Raw genomic sequence first — 18,435 nt, forward strand, 5'->3', positions numbered from 1 at the left:
CCTGAGCTGAATGGTTCGTAGTTATTTTAAAACAGCAAATAATCTATATCTGCCTTGGCTTTTCGTTCAAAGAACCTCGTAAAATAACATTCTTACTGAGTTCAGCAGAGCGATGATTTGTGAGAAATACCTGAACTTCTTAAATTAAGTTCAAATAGTTCAGAGAAAGTTTCTTGGAAGGTGAATATACTTATATTTGAAATAGAATTGAATGGAAATGCTTTATTAATCCCAGGAGCAAATGCTTCATCGCGCTGCTCCTCTCAGACTATTTACTGGCAGTAAATGGAAGAACTTTTTCAATCGGTAATTTTGGTGCTTGTTTCAACTTGACAGTGAATTAATAAACACAATGTGTTCACAGCGAATGGCTTTGCAGTGAAGAAAAAGCTGCAATATTGTCACTAAATGCATTTTATTTGCTGAATAATTTGCTGGTAATCTCGTCTCTGCACCGTGTTACAGATGTTTAAATCCCGTGGCGAGATTATAATCCATTCAAATAACACCTAATAAAGAGCACTGAGCAAGTCTGACTCTTACATATATGAGCTTGATGGTCGGGTTGAATCAAGGACGGCTGATGTATCAAGAGTCTTTCGGTGGAAATATAACTATTTCTGCCTCTTTGCAGGCTGAATCCACAAGGCTGCCACCATGCTGCATCTCAGTAAGGTATAAATCCTCCCCGATATCAACGTCAACAGCCGTTTTCTCTGAAACCTTTCCAGTGACTCTGTGGGTTTTGTGTGATCAGGGGGACTTCGTGTGGATGGACACCGGTCACGGTGTGCCGATCGGGGCAGAGGTGACGGTGACCGACACCGGCCAGCTTCAGCTGACCGACGATGAAGGAAAAGTGCGACACTCGTCTCATCCCACGACCGAGAGGTCTGGAACAAAAGAAGTGTGAGCGGCAGTCGTAATGTCTCTGGTCCTGTTATTTTCAGGAACACCGGCTCAACAAGAAGACGCAGGGCGGCCTCCGCAGCATGCACCCCAGCTCGGTGAAGGGCGTGGACGACATGATAAGCCTGGGAGACCTGAGCGAGGCCGGCCTGCTCAGGAACCTCCTGGTGCGCCACAAAGAGGGCAACATATATGTGAGTTTCTATTCCCAGCAGATCCGACATGTTTTACGATATCCACACTCTCCGGTGTCCTCCCACCTCTGGGCTGCAGACTTTGCCCCGTGGTTTATCTCCCTGCAGTTTGTCTCCATGGGGACGAATGAGCCTCTGTTACAGGAGAAGGTCCCAGTGTTTCTGCGTCACGGCTTCAAAGCTCCACACTGTGTGCAGAGCCATGAATACAACTATTTTCCCTTATAGAAAACCACGGCCTCCAAACACTCCGGGCAACGTTTACAGACTGATATTCTCTTGTCTGGCGCTTGGCAGTAACAATATTGACCACCTGACATTTGGCCACAGTTCGTGACTGTGACTAATCCGTGAATCGCTTGAATCCAGTGAATCACATGTCTCGTGCGGCGCCGCCGCCGCCCCGGCTAAACATAGGGGTCGTTTGGGTCACTTGGTTTGACGCTACGCTCGCACCATAATAACTTCATTATCCTCACGTACACAAACAAACCGAATCAAGCGTGCCACTGTGTGACAGTTAATGTGCCTCTCTGTTTCAAGACGTACACAGGCTCTATTCTGGTGGCGGTGAACCCCTACCAGCTGCTGCCCATCTACACCATGGACTATGTGCACATGTACACAGACCGGCGGCTGGGCGAACTGCCGCCGCACGTCTTCGCCATCGCAGACAGCTGCTTCTTCAACATGCGCCGCACCCAAAGTAACCAGTGCTGCATCATCAGGTCTGTCTTCCACTTAAAATGACATTCACAGGGAAGTAGCAGGTGCAGCAATTCCTCGTGTCGATGCAGCCATGGTGAACACAACACCTGTAATCCCATTACTGTGCTGCATGATCAGCAACAATTAAACAAAAAAACAGCTTCACAACAAATCATGATAAGGCTGCATTAAGATGTGCCCATAGACATGAACAAACATCCCTAAAGACACACTGCAGACATGCAGTATTCCGTGGTTTTGTCTGTGCACAGATGGATGGAAGACTCCAAGTCAAACCAGCACCAGAGCATAAAACACTTACAGGAGAGGATATTGCACCTGAACGCTCCGCCGTGTTGTAAATCCAGAAGCTTATTGGTGTGAATGACTGACTAAAACCAGGATCTCCAGCTTCAGATTGTACTGCCTTTTAAACTGCGTATTCAAATGCGAACAATTGAGGAATGTGCTGATATTGTTTGGTGGAAAAACTTTACAAGTCTTCTGTATTTATGAGTTATCATGTCATTATTTGACTTTTCCGCCACGTGAGATCTTTGTGTTTGCTCACTCTTCTTCAATTACATAACAATAATCTTTTTTTGCAGAAATAATAAAAATATACAAACACGCTGACTTTATTTACACGTACACCTGTTTTTTTAATATATATATTTTAGTTATATTAAAAAGTTTTTGTTAATCTGAACCAAAAAAAGAGTGGAAGTAAACATATTTTCTGAAAATGCATGTGAAACACTAACACTTGTCCATGTGACCCATCAGCGGAGAGTCTGGAGCAGGGAAAACCGAGAACACCAAGCTGATGCTCCAGTTCCTGGCGGCGGTGAGCGGCCAGCACTCCTGGATCGAGCAGCAGGTTCTTGAGGCAAACCCCATCTTGGAGGGTGAGAATCGAACGGCTCCAGGAATCATTTACAGTCCATCATCATCTCGGTTTCACCGCTGTTTGAACAGAATCTGTGTTTTTCTCCCAGCATTCGGAAACGCCAAGACCACCCGCAACGACAACTCCAGCCGCTTTGGGAAGTACATCGACATCAGCTTCAGCAAAGAGGGGGCCATCGAAGGGGCCCGGATCGAGCAGTACCTGCTGGAGAAGTCTCGGGTGTGCCGTCAGGTGAGGGAATAAGTCACCTGACGGTTTACACGTCGGTGGTGGAAGTCCAGATTCCAGACGGTGATAAGACGCCGGTGTTTGTGTTTCAGGCCCCAGAGGAGAGAAACTACCATGTGTTCTACGACATGCTGATGGGCATGCCCGAAGATCAGAAGAAGCTCCTCTCTCTGGGCAGCGCCTCAGAATACAAGTATCTGACCATGGTACGGCGGAATCTCATGTCTCTGATAATTGTAAAAGGACGAGGATTCGTCTTCAGCTTTGACTCCCATGTCTCTAACTCCAGGGTAAATGCACCAGCTGTGAGGGACGGGACGACGGGAACGAGTACGCTCACTTCCGCTCTGCTCTGAAAGTACTCACCTTCTCCGAGAATGACTCCTGGGAAATCTCCAAACTGCTCGCTGCCATACTCCACCTGGGAAATGTGAACTTCACCAGTAAGGGGGAGAGAGAGCGCTGAATCAAATGCGTGCCCTGCATTTGAGAAAATTCCTGTCAAATGGATGAAATCTGTGCTTTGCTCTCTTTTTGCTGAGTAACTTTTCGCTCCTGCATTCCAGGCAGCACGGTGAATAACCTGGAGGGCAGCGACATCGCCAAGTCTTCCCACTTCACGATGGCCAGCAAGCTTTTGGAGGCACGTGCAGTTTTTTTTTTATTTGTGTTTTGTTTTCATTTTTCTCTCAGTATATATGAAATGTAGACCTGACAGCTTTGTTTCGTTACCTCAGGTGGATCCCAAAGCGCTGGAAGACAGCCTGACTCAGCGCTCCTTCATGACCGCCAGAGAGAGCGTGGTCAAACCGCTGAACACCACACAGGCCATGGACGGCAGGGACGCTTTCGTCAAAGTAAAGCCAGCCGCACCGAGCACTTCAAAATAAGTTATTGTTTGCGCCGCATTGCAGCGCCAGAAAAGCACAACAGTTAAGAGTATGATTAACTATTCACTGATGGCTGATGAAAAAAAATCAATGTAGTCACCAATTTCATAGTGAGGGAAAGAAGCCTGAAGCGGCGGAGAGACAAATGTTTATCTGAAGCTACCAGTGCTTCTCATCTACTACGGCTAAAGCGTCTGGACACCGTGGAGTTCCCAGCATGGAGGCCTTTTCCTTAAAGCTGCTGTTTGCAGGTCTCAGCTTGTGAAAAATGCCATTAAAATGTCTTTGGTGTGTAAACACCTTCAAACATCACACACAGCTGACCTTCAATGTGCATATATCATGACGATGATGATGATGATGATGATGAGCACATTCTAGTGAACAAATCATCATTTATACAGTACAAACGCTGCACTTATCACTGGATAAAAGATATAAATTCTGACGGGCTGCTTTCATCTCTGTCATATCTGTGCAGGCGATATATGGACGTCTCTTCATTTGGGTGGTGCACAAAATCAACAAAGCCATTTACAAGCCTCCTGAGGACGAAAGCGATGTCCGACAGTCCATCGGCCTGCTCGATATCTTCGGCTTTGAGAACTTTGCCAAAAACAGGTCAGTTTTCGCAGAAGTTCTCCCGTCATCGCAACTTTGTGAAGCTTGTTCCTTCAGACTAAAATCCCTCTGCCACTCGTCCCTCGCAGCTTCGAGCAGCTGTGCATCAATTTTGCCAACGAGCAGTTGCAGCAGTTCTTCGTGAAGCACGTTTTCAAGCTGGAGCAGGAGGAGTACGCCCGGGAGGGCATCGTCTGGAAGCACATCGACTACCAGGACAACCAGAGCACACTGGATGTGCTGGCCAACAAACCCATGAACATGCTGGCGCTCATTGACGAGGAAAGCAACTTCCCAAAGGTCCGCGTCTGTCATGCACCATCAAAATACATAAATAAATGCTTTTCTATTAGCTCTAAGATTCTACTAAATTTGCTTTATGGCCTGTTTTCAGGGCACAGATGCCACATTGCTCCAAAAGCTGAATCAAGTTCATGGGAAAGGGAACATCTACCTTACCCCAAAGAATGACCACGACACGCAGTTTGGAATCCAGCATTTTGCCGGAGCGGTCTACTACGATTCAAAAGGTACTGCTGGATCTGATTAGAACAATCAGTGGGACTGATGAGAAACTCATAGCCGCTGACAAAGTTATCTTTTGAGTTTAGTAGGTTTTTTTAATGGCCAAATTTGAAAGAAACTACCTTTAACTCTTATTAGATTAAATTTTTGTACAAAGTACTGGTGTTATTGGCAATATCAGCAATGGTTTAGTTGGTATTGGATCAACTTGTACCAGTCATCTGTCTTGCCTTAATCCTCCCTCTGCTCTTACACTCACCTTGCCCGTTTGGTATCAGGCTTCCTGGAGAAAAACCGTGATGCTCTGAGCACCGACCTGATCCAGCTGGTGGAGACCTCCGCCAACAAACTCCTCAAAAGCGCCTTCCACAATGAGCTCTCCGGCAGCTCCTCAACAATCAAGAGCAGTGCCAACCCCAAGATGATCATCACCCCATCAAGGCAGACCGTGAGGGTCGGTGCTGCCGTCAGAGCTGCAGCGGCTTTAACCCGACGTCTTAATGCAGAGGCACGATCCGTGAGCAGCTGTTTACACTGTGATGTTTGTTTGTGTGTGACAGCAAGCGGCCGACAACAAGAAGCGTGTGCCGACCCTGAGCGGACAGTTCCGCAAGTCTCTGGACTTGCTGATGAAGACTTTGACTGCATGCCAGCCTTACTTCATACGCTGCATCAAACCCAATGATTTCAAGAGGCCCAAGGTGAGCGCAGAACATCCGTTCAATAAAGGGAATGTCTTCACGAGAGAAGAGGCCGTGGCAGCGAAATGAATGTCTCGACGCTCCTCGGTCTCAGGTGTTCGACAGGGAGCTGTGCATGACGCAGCTCCGCTACTCCGGCATGATGGAGACCATCAGGATCAGGAAAGCTGGGTATCCAGTGCGCTACAGTTTCGACGACTTTCTCAACCGCTACCGTGTCCTGCTCAGGGCTCCCACGGGCGATCCCAAAAAAGTGAGCTGGACATGACGGAGTGAGACGTTTCTCCATATCTCCTGCGTTCGTTGCGATCACAACTGTTTCTTTTGTTGTTAATTTTTTTTTAACAGGAAAACAAAGAGAAACTCTGTGAAAGCATTTGTAAAAGTGTTCTTGCTGGTAAAGGCGACTGGAAAACCGGCAAAACAAAGATTTTCCTCAAGGTACAGCCCACACCCTCACAAAGAAATATACACGTTTACACATTTGTTAAAAAGTATGTCGGTACTGTTTATAAAACCTGAGAAGAAAATATAATGTGTTATTACCCAGAACAGCACAAAAATATCACAAAAAATCAGTATCTGATTCATGCCAGTCCACACACAAACATGGCACACTGCGTGTTTTCTCTCAGGACTTTCACGACACCATACTGGAACTGGAGAGAATGGAGCAGCTCAACACAAAAGCACTTCTGATCCAGAAAGTAATGAGAGGCTACAAATACAGGTCGAGTATACCAAACACTTCAAAATGCACCTTTACTGTTTTTAGATATGAAGTGCTGTTTCATAATTTTGCCATTCGTGCCCTCAACAGGAGGGATTTCCTGAGGAAAAAGGCAGCGGTGCTCGTCATCCAGAAACACTGGAGGGGCTACAAAGGCAGGAAGCTGTACCGAACGGTACGTCCTCTCGTCCTGCGTTTAAAAACCCTGCTCTGGCTCGTATTAAACCCGAAGTGGTTTTTGGGTTTTAGGTGCAGCTGGGCTTTGCAAGACTCCAGGCACAAGTCCGCTCCCGTCAGCTGTGCTTCCAGTACAAGAAGAAGCGGGAGGCGGCCCTCGTGCTGCAGGCCCACGCCAAAGGATACCTGGCCAGGAAGGAGTTCCGGCGCAAGAGAGACGCCGTGATCCTGCTGCAAGCTCACACCAGGGGCATGCTGGCCAGGAAAGCTCTCAAGGAGAAGGAAAGAGCCGTGAGTACAACAAGGAACTTTTTCACCTTAACAGCTGGAAAGAAGATAAGAATGTTTTGATTGACTGACTTTATGTCTCATGTTGCAAGAGTTCACCTCTAGTTATGTTTATACTGTCTGCTAATTATCTAAGAAATTCCATGCATTCAATATAACAGGCTGCATTAATTAGTTTAGTTTACTGCTTCTCAAAGTGTGTTATAACGTATGACACGTCTAAAGTACAAACTTGAAAGATTTATGGAGATTCATTATACAACAAAATCACAGCTGGAAACCGTTTCACGGTGAATTTACACATTTAACAAAGGCATATACACACACATGTACGAGACATAAAGACAAAGTGAGTTCAGTGTGCAGATTTGGCAGATTCACTTGAATGCGAGCCACCTCGAGCTCTTTAGTGAAAGTTACAATAAGCAGGGTTTTGCTCTTTTCACTGTGTCGACAGTAATAAATGTTCATCTCACCTCTTAGTCCTTATGTGAAAAGATAAACAATGCATTTTCAAATGTACAGGTGCCATTGTTTAAATACAAAGTACGGTATATGTTTTAAGTGATTGTGTTTTTCACCTCAACTTTTAAATCGTTTCAACACCTTTTCAACACAGCATCACTGTTCTACCCTGTAATATGGGTGGTTTAAACATCAGGCAGTGAGAAAAGAAACTAGGAATGTATAAAAGACGGAAGATGTTTTCCTCTGACTGCAAATTATGCCTCGTTCTTTCAGCGGCACCTCTCTGCCAGAGAGAAGGAGAGAGAACGGCAGGCTATGCTGGAGAAAAAGAAACGCTTGGAGGAAGTATTGAAGAGGAAGAAAGAGATGGACGACCAGGCTCAGCAAGAGTCCATCACAAACCAGGAAATGGTGGATGAAATCTTCGGGTTCCTGCCCACCATGGTTGGAGGCAGGGAGGGAGACGCACCGGCGGGACTCGAGGTTCGGCCCAGTAACATTTTGGCCACCGTGGTTAAAACTTCGATGTGAACTGATGAGTCAATTTGTGTGTCTGTACTTTCAGAACATTGAAGGAAAGAGGATGATCATCGAAGAAATAGACATCGATGAAATCCCCATGGAGGAAAACAGTCTCGACGAAGACGAGGACGACGGCCTGGATGAGTACTCCTTCTCCAAATTCGCCACCATGTACTTCCAGGGGGCTGCTTCCGCCAGCCACGTTCGCCAGCGCCTTCGACAGCCCTTACTCTACCACGAGGATGAAGGCGATATCCTGGTGCGGCTCCAGACCTGCCGACTTCTCAGTCCCAACCGTTTCGGCCCTGCTGTTTGAACTTCAACCCAGTTTGTTTCGTGTGTTTTCAGGCTTCCCTGACAGTGTGGTGGATCATCCAGCGCTTCATGGGAGACTCTCCTGAGCCAAGGATGCAGGGCAGGGTTCGACAGAGCGCCGCACAGGAACGATTTCTGCCACAAGACCTGGAACAGGTAAACCTCCCACGACATTTATTCGTTTTATAGAGGTCGTGTGGTATCGCGATAAACATTCAGCTCCTTCCCTTTTCTTTGCTTCAGAGAGTCAATGAGTCAACGCCAAACAGGAAGGCTTCCATCTCCAGTGACAAGGTCCAGATTAATCCACAGGGCCAGAGGGGGTCCGCTGACAAGCTTTCCAGAAGCAAAAGAGCATCTGCCCACTCGGTGATGCAAGCTGGAGCATTTCAGTCATGTTTATCTGGGGAGTGAGTCTCATACTGAGGGAAACTGAATGTTTTAATTCACAGACGGAGGATCAAAACAGAGGGTCGAAGCAGCCCGGCCTGCAGACTGTTGAAGAGGACAGCAACGTCCTGATTGGAGAGGGACCCACCATGAACAGACCACTGACCTCCATGGAGAAGCTCCACATCATTGTGGGCTACGCCATCCTCAGACCTGAGCTCAGGTGAGAAGAGTTTGATTCCTAAGCTGCTTGCCTGTCCCTCAGACGTCTCTTTCTAAGCCTCGACTGACGTGGTTCACACAGGGACGAGATTTACTGTCAAATCTGCAAGCAGATTCAGGGCAACAACAATCGCAGAAGCTACTTCCGAGGATGGATCCTGCTGTCTCTCTGTCTGGGCGTCTTCCCTCCCAGTGACAGGTTTGTGAAGGTAAGCCCAGCTGCCACAATGACCGGTTCTGTAATTAAAAAAATTACTAAGTAAAGTATTCCATTTTCCCTCAACAGTACCTCCAGAGTTTCGTTCACTCTGCTCCAGAATCGTACGCCTCCTTCTGCGCTAAAAGGCTGCGACGAACTCTAATGAATGGAATGAGGGGGGAGCCTCCTGCCTGGCTGGAGCTTCAGGTGATGGGATTGAAAAGACCCTAACTTACCATCAGATTGTGCTATACTGATTCTGTCAACAAACTGATTTTTTTTGTGTGTGACAGGCAACCAAGACTATGAAGCCCATAATCATGTCTGTGATGCTGCTGGACGGCCGCTCCATCAACCTTCCTGTTGACTCAGCATCCACCTCCAGAGAGATCTGCCAGCTCGTCGCCAACAAAATCAAACTCCAGGATACCTTCGGCTTTTCTGTTTACGTCGCCCTGTATGACAAGGTACGTAAATTCTGTTCTCATGCGAATGACAGTAACCTGCAGTCAGAATACATGGACAATATGCTTGCATGGAGCGACTGTGTCAAGGTAGGAAACTGGATAACTGGAGCTGCGCTGTGTTGTGAAGGTGTGGGCTCTGGGCAGCGGCCGGGAGCACGTGATGGACGCCATCTCCCAGTGTGAGCAGGAGGTGAAGAGGAGGGGAGGCCAGGAGCAGCACGCTCCCTGGCGACTCATCTTCCGCAAGGAGATCTTCACCCCGTGGCACGACAGCAAGGAGGACAAGACCAGCACGGACCTCATCCACCGACAGATCATCCATGGGCTGAAGTTTGGGGAGTACCGCTGTGAAAGGGTGAGCCCACGTTGATGGCGAACACGCCTTGTGTTCACCGTCAGAGTGCTCGCTATGTTTCTGTAAAACAAACTCTGCATTCATGTTTTGACAGGAGGATGATCTGGTCCAGCTGGCTGCTCAGCATCTGTACGTTCTACATGAGACAGACAGCAGCACGGCAAATGTGAAGGAAGCCGTGCAGGACTGCATCAAGAACTCTCTGCTGGAGTCGAAATCAGAGGCCAAGTGGTTGCAGATGGTCAGCACAGCCCATGCTCAGGTCAGTCCTCTGTCCGCTGGAGCTGCATGCAGAGCAGCAACACAGGCTGTAAAGGCCACGGATCAGATCTGACGTCTCTGTCTCCTTTTTCAATCCGTTCAAGGGTCCGTATCTGGCTTCAAGAAAAACGGCAGACCTGGTGAAGGCAGACATGGTTGACTTTGCCCGGGAAGCTTGGCCAATGCTGTTCTCCAGGTTCTTTCAGGTCACCAAGGTTTCAGGTAGGATCACAAGAAAGCTGTAGTTGCTCCACTGAGCTCTATTTTGTGATCTATAGCAATATTGCATGAAAGGCCATATCAGTTTCTTCTTTTAAACTAAACTGGAAAATGATTGATATGGCAGACACCCTATCATAAAATAAAAAGAAAACATGTACGGTAACCCTGACAGAGACAAAGAAAACACAACATCTAGTTCCTCGTCAAACCAAAGATAATCCACTCTGAGCCAGTCTGAGAGGAATGACCTTTAGCTCTGTGATCCGGCACCGATGCTCCTCGGACTCCGAACATCCACACGTCTGCCGTGGGTTCAGGAAAAGCTGGGGTCTCCGGGCCGGATCAGTACCACTGCTAACGGGGCTAGAACTACACTTTTACATCCTCATCATTCAGTGATCTTCAGATGTACACTGAAACTGCAGTAGTACAGACTGTAGTATAGAAACCGGAAGCATTTCAACTTCTACTTTTCAATGACAGGTTTACACTAGATGTCAGATGAAGATGAGGTGTCTATCCTCAAAAGGCTGAAAATAATCAGACCATTTCTGAAAACCGGCTCGTGGTTAATAAGTAGCATGTTACCACAAGCACACTGTGGTCAGCAGCGACTGGGCCGGCGTGCTCTGCAGCCCTTCCTGCTGTGCTCAGCTGCAGCTGGATCTGCGGCCTGGATCGTCTCTGAACATGAAGCTCCTGCGACAGACGTGTCAATCTTCACGATCTGCAGCCACACAATGGAAATCATAAGCTATAAAGCGCTGTTGTCTAAAAATGCTAAAGGACATTTTTGTAGCAGTGTCAGAATGTAGAAACTCAAGAAAAGCCTATTAATAGACACACAGCACCGCTGAGGCTCAACTCACCACACTTTATGTAAGAATGTCAACAAAACAAGACGGTCGACAAAATATCCTCTCAGCATTGAGCTCATTTCACACTGGTATTAATACCAACGGCTTTACTCTCAACAGATCACAACTGTATTTCACTTTCTTTTGCCACAAACCAAAAGAGGAGGAAAACTACGTGTTTGATTCACACAACTCAGAAGTTACTGCACAGTCAAGTGGTTGATGAGGAAGATAACTGCTCTGACTGCCGCTCGGAGCTTCTGCTTCAGGCCCTCTGAGGCGCAGCACCAAAAGCTGCCAGCATGATCATCTTCCTGAATGGTCATTTGTGCTGCTCAGTGACACAGTGGCCAGATTGTTTGCCTCACAGCAAAAAAGTTCATGGGTTCGAATACCGGCCGGGACCTTTCTGTATGGAGTTTGCATGTTCCCCCAACGTATGCATGATTGTGCACGTGGTCCACCCCCCCAGGGGATCAGCAAAAGTACCCTAAGAGGAAACGTGTTACAAACTATTGAAGGTCATTGTTAATTGAGTTTATTTGGTTTTGGGCTGTAATATTTGTTCTATAACCTTAACCTTCCTTTGTTTGAAACAAATTGCTCTGATTAATAATAAATAGCTTTCTTGTGTAAAACTTCTCAATTGTCTTGGTGTGCGTACCATTTTTTAGCAGTTTTAAAATATTATGAGGTCAACTGTAATGAAATCAATCAATCAACAATCTTTTATTGTGTTTCTTTCCTCTGTGCATGCTTTCAGGTCCACCTTTACCAAAGAACAAGTTCATTGTGGCAATTAACTGGACCGGTATCACCTTCCTGGATGAGAGGGAGAAGAGGCTGCTGCAGTTATCTTTCCCAGAAGTCACTGCCATCAATACCCTGAGGTAGATATAGTCTCAGAAAAACCAGAAAGCAATCCCGGGCTACCTCCGTCTGCATAAATCACATACATAAGTAATTAATTTCCTCGCTGTGGGATGAAAGAAGAATTGTCTAATCTGATCTTATTTTATTTGTTGACATTTTGTCTGCTAGAAATGTCTCCGTCCAGCATTATTATGCTGATTGCAGACACTAGGTCCTCCTTAACCATGTATTTGGGTCTCTGTTGTGCCAATGCAGAGAAAAGAAGGTGTCTGGCCAGACCGTGAGTCTGCTGACACTGAAAGGAGACTTCCACCTGAGCGGCTCCAACGCCGAGGACATGGCCGAGCTCGTCACGATGTTCATCGGTGGCCTGACAGAGCGCTCCCAATATGCGGTTGCTCTGAAGGAAATGAGCAGATCAGGTGGGAGTCCCGGTCAAGCAGCAGAAATACCACCTTTGATTGTCAGATGTCTAATTTCTGCTTTCCCTCTTCGCCAGACGACCCGACGCTCCTCAGCTTCAAGAAAGGAGAGCTCATTATAATTATTAAGGACAATGAGTTCTCTCAGGAGCGGGGCTGGATTAAGGGCCAGGTTGATAACACGAAGCGGACAGGAGCCGTCCCCATCGAGGCCATCCTCATCCTGCCCACGCTGAGCAAACCCTCCAACGAGGTCTTGGTACGGAGCTCTCAACTCTGCGTCACAGGAGCTCCAGTTTCCGAGCTCTGCTGAGTCTAACATGTGGTTTTTTTCTTTATTTCAGAACCTCATCAACCTCTCTCCAAACCAGAGGAAGAACATCATCGAGGCAAACATCAAGCAAACGGACACAATGACAGCCGTGGCTCCCGTCACGCTGAAGGAGTTCTCTCTCGAGTATTTCAGGTATTCCAGGCTGGCATGGTACTCCTCTCACCCCGCGGTCAGCAGGGAGGTGAACCACTGTCTTGGGATCTTCACAGTTCTGGTCTTAATCCTTCAGGCAGCCCATAAAGGACGTGAACCGGCAGGTGATTTCCAGGAACGCAGCTCCTGAGAGGCTGTGGGCCCACTCCAGAGAGCCCATCCGACAGCCGCTCCTCCAGAAGCTGGGCAACTCAGAGCTGAGCCACAAAGCCTGCCTTGCTTTCACCGATATCCTTCACATGCAAAACGCCACATGTCTTCAATTCTCCAGCACTGCCTTGACTTTAAAGTCAGAATAAAGTCAGTTAGATCGTTTTACCAGGCTGATTATGTTTTCTTTTTTGTTTTTGATAACTCTTCAACACATGCTAAAGTTAGTCATGAAGTCACGCTGGACAAGTTGTTAGGATTATTTCTTTTAAAACCTCCATGCTCACCCTGACCAGTCCTTGACCTGATTGCGTACCTATCCTGAAGTACATGGGGGATTACCCCACCAAACAGATGCAGAGCCCCCTCGAGCTCACTGACCAGATCTTCGGCCCGGCCACCAAATACGAGGCGCTCAGGGATGAGATCTACTGCCAGATCATGAAGCAGATGACCAACAACAACAACCGGTAAATAGCATTTCTCCCTGTTTCTAATATAGTTTAAATATTCAGTTATAAACCAAACATACTATACCCTTTGAGAAGTAATTAGTGAAGATTGAAATTATTGGCAGATTTTGGGAAACAGGACAAATTATTGTTCTTCATACCTCTGTTCAATGTGGAAACTGAGATGATAGGTTCTATATTTGACTGAGAGGGAAGAGCATTAAAATATTATGTCTTCTTTTACTTCCTTTTTCAAATGATGCAGGTTCAGTATGGAGCAGGGCTGGCAGCTGCTGTGGCTCTGCTGTGGCTTGTTTCCTCCCAGTAAGTCGCTTTTGAGGCATGCACAGCGATTTGTAGAATCCCGCCGCAGACAGCCGCTCGCCTCCGACTGTCTGCAGCGAATGCAGGACTCTCTGAGGTACGTGCGACACGCCGCACCCCGCCACACGTTACCTCCACTCAGAAGGAGCCTTTTTTGAAGATCATAAATTAGCTGCATATTTTTCCCGTTGCATAAATTGATGAAGATAAAGCCCAGTTAGCATTTTCAAAGCCCATCCTGCTCTCTTTAATGCACCTCTCACACCGTCTGCTTCACTGAGGTGAAATCCAAAGGGCCCTGCAGGGGGCGTGACAGAGCATTTGCTGTTTTCCTGCAGGATGGAGCCCAGGAAGCTCCCACCTCATCAAGTGGAGCTGGACGCCATCAAGCAGAACAGCACCCAGATCTTCCACAAAGTCCACTTCCCCAATGACACAGACGAGGTGAGAGGTTCATGAAATACCAGGAAGAATAACACGCCGTTGGCAAAGGAAATTGCATCGGTTTTGGCTTTAAAGCGTCTGAGGCTTCAGCGTTTCCAACTGATTCCAGATATTTGAGGTGGCGACCAGCACCAGGGTGAAGGACCTCATCCAGAGCATTGTCAAGAAACTCAAGCTGGCTTCAGCAGACGGATTCAGTATTTTCGTCAAAATACAAGACAAGGTTTATCTTTAAATTTCACATCTGTTTGGCATCTCGTAAACTTTATTGACTCTGTGGTGGATTATAAAACAGTCTGTAACTGTGTTTGGTCTGCTTTATTTTAGGTTTTGAGTTTGAATGACTCAGATTACTTCTTCGATAGTCTGAGAAATATCACCGACTACTCCAAGGGAGCCAAGAGGATCAAGGATGGTAATGGCACGTTATGTGAAGTTACTGCCAGTCTTACACTGCCTGTATTGTATATATTTACATGTAAAACTGTGTGTGTGTGTGTGTGTGTGTGTGTGTGTGTGTGTGTGTGTGTGTGTGTGTGTGTGTGTGTGTGTGTGTGTATTCTGCAGCTGGGCCAGTCAACATCTCATACCGGGTGTTCTTCATGAGAAAGTTGTGGTTTAATGTGATCCCTGGCAGAGACCCAAAAGCTGATAGTATCTTCCACTTCCCTCAGGTACGTTCAGATCACATCTTTCATGCTGGTTAACGTCTCCATCTGCAATTAAAAACAATTTTTTAAACTGAAAACAGTTCCTCCTCGCATCATTTGCTCACACAGCGAGTCTTCACCCATTTGACCGAACAGCATAATTCAGATTACACTTTATGTCTCGAAGGAGTTACCCAAGTATCTGAGAGGCTATCATATCAGCAACAAAGAAGATGTGCTCAACATCGCCAGCCTCCTGCTGAGGATAAAGATCGGCAAAGACAAGAGCCAGCTTGTGATGATCCCGAAGCTGCTGAAGGAGCTGGTGCCAGCCGACCAGCTGAAAGCCTTGTCCGAGAACGAGTGGAAGAAGGTAAGAAATCTCCAGCTGAGCATGCAGAGGCGACTCTTTATTGGTGCTACTGTTGATAAACCCCATCAGAACACCAAAACCAGCCAATATTAAAACCGGGTGTTTTCAGACAAGCGTTCCTGAAGACATAAACGGTTGACTGTATCACTGAAAAGTGTCACTGAAATACACAGTGAGGATTTATTTAAAGTCATCACAAACACAATTGGGCAGTAAAAGCACATCCTTTTGGATTATCATGCAGCAACGGGATTCACAGCAATCATGTTAAATCTTAAAAAAATGATAATAATGAACCAACGTGCAGGACAATGATTAAAAGCTCTTCACAGAAACAACTGCTGTGTTCCATGTGACCATATGTTCTATATTTCTCAGAATATTGCGGCGGCTTTCAACAAACAAGCTGCTTCGACTGCTGAAGAAGCAAAAGTGGCGTTCCTGAAGACCGTCAGCCGATGGCCGACCTTCGGCTGTGCCTTCTTCGAAGTGAAGGTAAAAGCAGAGGAGTGGTGGGCGAATATCTTGTCTTATTGGTATTTGATCGTTTATCTTTGTAACTGTTTCTGCAGCAAACATCTGAGCCAAACTTCCCGGATATCGTGCGAATAGCCATCAGCAAACAAGGGCTCACAATCATACACCCTAAAACCAAGGTTGGAAAACGTTAAGCATATTTATTTGCATTTAATTGGAAGCCTTGTTTCTCACCACTCAATTATCTCTTTTACAGGAAGTTTTGGCGAATCACCCGTTCAACCGCATCGCCAACTGGTCCAGCGGGAGCACCTACTTCCACATGACCATCGGCAGCTTGGTCAAAGGAACCAAGTTCCTGTGCGAGACTTCTCTGGTGAGCTCAGAAAACCCTCTTTAGGATCAAGTGTACTCTTTCCAGTTCCCCTGTCTTTACCGCTGTGTGTGTGTGTGTTTTTTTAAAAGGGTTACAAGATGGACGATCTTATAAGCTCCTACGTCAACATGTACGTCAGGGAGAAGCGGGCGCTGCAAGCCAGGAACCAGCGCTTCAACATGTGAAGTGGGACTGAGGAGGCCTGTGGCACAGAGACAAGTACACCATGAGGCGGAGCTTGTCTGTTGTTGAAAGATAAATCAATGAGTTAATTAAATGCCTTTTATGGAAGATGAAAGAAATGAGTTATGAAATAAGTGGGAGAGCTTTGTGTTTATTTAACGATATATTCATTTGCCATTTATGGAGAATGAATGAGTGGTAGAATCCACAAAATTAGTTCTGTGAAAATGTTCAATTTTGTGAAGAGAGCTGGTACAGCTGTCAAATTAGGAAATTCCCACTTGTTTAGTTTTGCAATACAAGTCTGGACCACAACGCCACAAGAGTCACTCAAAGAAGCAGCACAATGAATATTTAACCCAGCAATGGCTGAACTGCTTCACTGCTCCACATTAAAAGCAGACTTACACTATTAAGATACCATTTAGAAGATTCTTTGAGCAGGTTGCAGGTTCATGAGAGAAGTGTTTTCAGATGGCCGAACTGTGATCCGGACTTTAAAGTGTCAAAGTCAGTAAAAGGCTGCATGTTTCCACCCAGTCTGGACCGTAACAGGAAAGGATGAGCTAAAGATCAACACTCCAGCCAGGTGAAGGACGCTGAGGTGCCTCAACACTGCCTCCCGAGTGGAGAATAGTGTGTTTGTGAGGTGTGTACTGAAATAAAATTCCTTGCAGAAGACAGGAGTTACTGCGTTTTCTGCATGAAATAACAAGCATCTGTACAAAAATTTAAGTTAATTAAGGTACGGCTGTAGACAGCAACAGATATCTTTAATTAAATATTTGTGTCGTTGTGGTGCTTCATTATGAAACAATTTATATGAAACCATGACACACTTTTAAATTATTCGACACAAAAACCAGTCGGTCAAGGCATAAGGCATATCCAACATCCAGTCTTTACCAGCTTAGAAAAACTCCTACTTTTGTGAGCGGACTTTGATGAAGTGGAAGACAACCTGAACAAAAAGTCAAAAATAAGTATGTCCTGAAAACTTAAGATGTTAAATAAAAGCTCGATAACGCCTACATCTAAAGATATTGATTTTTGCAATGAATCGTAAAATAGGTGGCATGCTTCTACAGACTGGTGTTATGCCAAATATATTCCTGTTAAAAAATAATTACAGGCATGTAAAACTCAATGCTGATAAATTACCAATAAAAAGATATATACTAAAAATAAAAAAAAACCTATCTTTTTAAATTATGAAGAATAAATGATCTTTTGAATCATTCACAAACTGTTCACAACAGTATCTTTCACTGCAAAACAGAGTTTCTCTCTACGTACACTGACTTCAAAGCTGTTATTCAAGTAAATACAACCAAAACTGAAGAATTTAGTGTTTGGGTGGTCATATTATTCCTCTCAGACTTTCTCTTTCTACAAAAATGTTAAACTAAATGTAATACATTTATTTATATGCATGAACGGATTTGGATCTGGGTTTCTATGTTGATGAAAAAAAGCAGCAATCTTTACAGGAATAATTCACTCCGCAGGGCGTTGTTTCTTATAGGTTTACATTCAGCATTTCTCCTTGAAATATGATGCTAATGACACAAAAATTATGCAAAAAAATATTCCAATGTTTTCATGTCTGAAGTATTGACTATTTGTTGTCATTTGACCATTCTTGGAAATTTTGCGACTCATGCTGTTTGTTTCTCCAACTGCTTGTTCTTGACAGTTTCTGCTGGAGGATTATTAACCCCCTCTGTGCTTCCAGCAAGGAATTAATTAGGCATTTCTTTGTATTTGTTAATTGTGAGAAATTGTTGCTTTTTGCTCAGATTTTCAAATAAAGCTTTGTAACATTGCGAAAGCAAAAACTCTGATTTATTTGAGTTTCCTTGGTTGTATCCAATGAGCTTTCCTTTATTTATTTATTTATTTATTTATTTATTTATTTATTTATTTATTTATTTATTTATTTGCCCGGGTCATCAGAAGGAAACAGAGGATATAGATATAGCTATAGATAAAGCTGGGGCTGTTATGTTTTTGTATTTGCAGGCCGACTTTCTAGTACTTCATTGTGAATTGTTCTTTTTCTTTT

General features: G+C 45.4%; 1 protein-coding gene across 1 annotated transcript; it reads left to right on the forward strand.

The window, feature by feature from the left end:
- Positions 1 to 640: 640 nt before the first annotated feature.
- myo7ba (myosin VIIBa) lies at positions 641 to 18,107 on the forward strand. Its single transcript, XM_030082513.1, has 47 exons — positions 641 to 675; positions 758 to 859; positions 951 to 1,103; positions 1,647 to 1,831; positions 2,598 to 2,719; positions 2,810 to 2,952; positions 3,042 to 3,155; positions 3,239 to 3,392; positions 3,516 to 3,592; positions 3,687 to 3,806; positions 4,321 to 4,460; positions 4,550 to 4,760; positions 4,855 to 4,990; positions 5,264 to 5,439; positions 5,546 to 5,686; positions 5,781 to 5,939; positions 6,035 to 6,127; positions 6,322 to 6,416; positions 6,507 to 6,591; positions 6,666 to 6,884; positions 7,623 to 7,832; positions 7,915 to 8,130; positions 8,220 to 8,342; positions 8,430 to 8,555; positions 8,639 to 8,799; positions 8,881 to 9,007; positions 9,085 to 9,204; positions 9,291 to 9,464; positions 9,592 to 9,819; positions 9,914 to 10,081; positions 10,185 to 10,302; positions 11,923 to 12,049; positions 12,288 to 12,454; positions 12,532 to 12,713; positions 12,799 to 12,920; positions 13,018 to 13,169; positions 13,408 to 13,561; positions 13,809 to 13,964; positions 14,206 to 14,311; positions 14,421 to 14,534; positions 14,639 to 14,726; positions 14,879 to 14,985; positions 15,149 to 15,334; positions 15,713 to 15,829; positions 15,907 to 15,990; positions 16,068 to 16,187; positions 16,277 to 18,107. The coding sequence occupies exons 1-47, from the start codon at positions 658 to 660 to the stop codon at positions 16,370 to 16,372; spliced, it is 6,492 nt and encodes a 2,163-aa protein (XP_029938373.1). The 5' UTR covers positions 641 to 657; the 3' UTR covers positions 16,373 to 18,107.
- The last annotated feature ends 328 nt before the right edge of the window (positions 18,108 to 18,435 follow it).

The sequence above is a fragment of the Salarias fasciatus genome, chromosome 23 (assembly GCF_902148845.1).
Source record: "Salarias fasciatus chromosome 23, fSalaFa1.1, whole genome shotgun sequence".
Taxonomy (NCBI): domain Eukaryota; kingdom Metazoa; phylum Chordata; class Actinopteri; order Blenniiformes; family Blenniidae; genus Salarias; species Salarias fasciatus.

What these genes read in the sequence shown, in the direction of transcription:
- myo7ba (XM_030082513.1), top strand. An exon ending in CGAATGCAGGACTCTCTGAG is followed by an intron (nt 13,965 to 14,205) that starts GTACGTGCGACA and finishes GTTTTCCTGCAG; the next exon opens with GATGGAGCCCAGGAAGCTCC. An exon ending in TCGTCAAAATACAAGACAAG is followed by an intron (nt 14,535 to 14,638) that starts GTTTATCTTTAA and finishes GCTTTATTTTAG; the next exon opens with GTTTTGAGTTTGAATGACTC.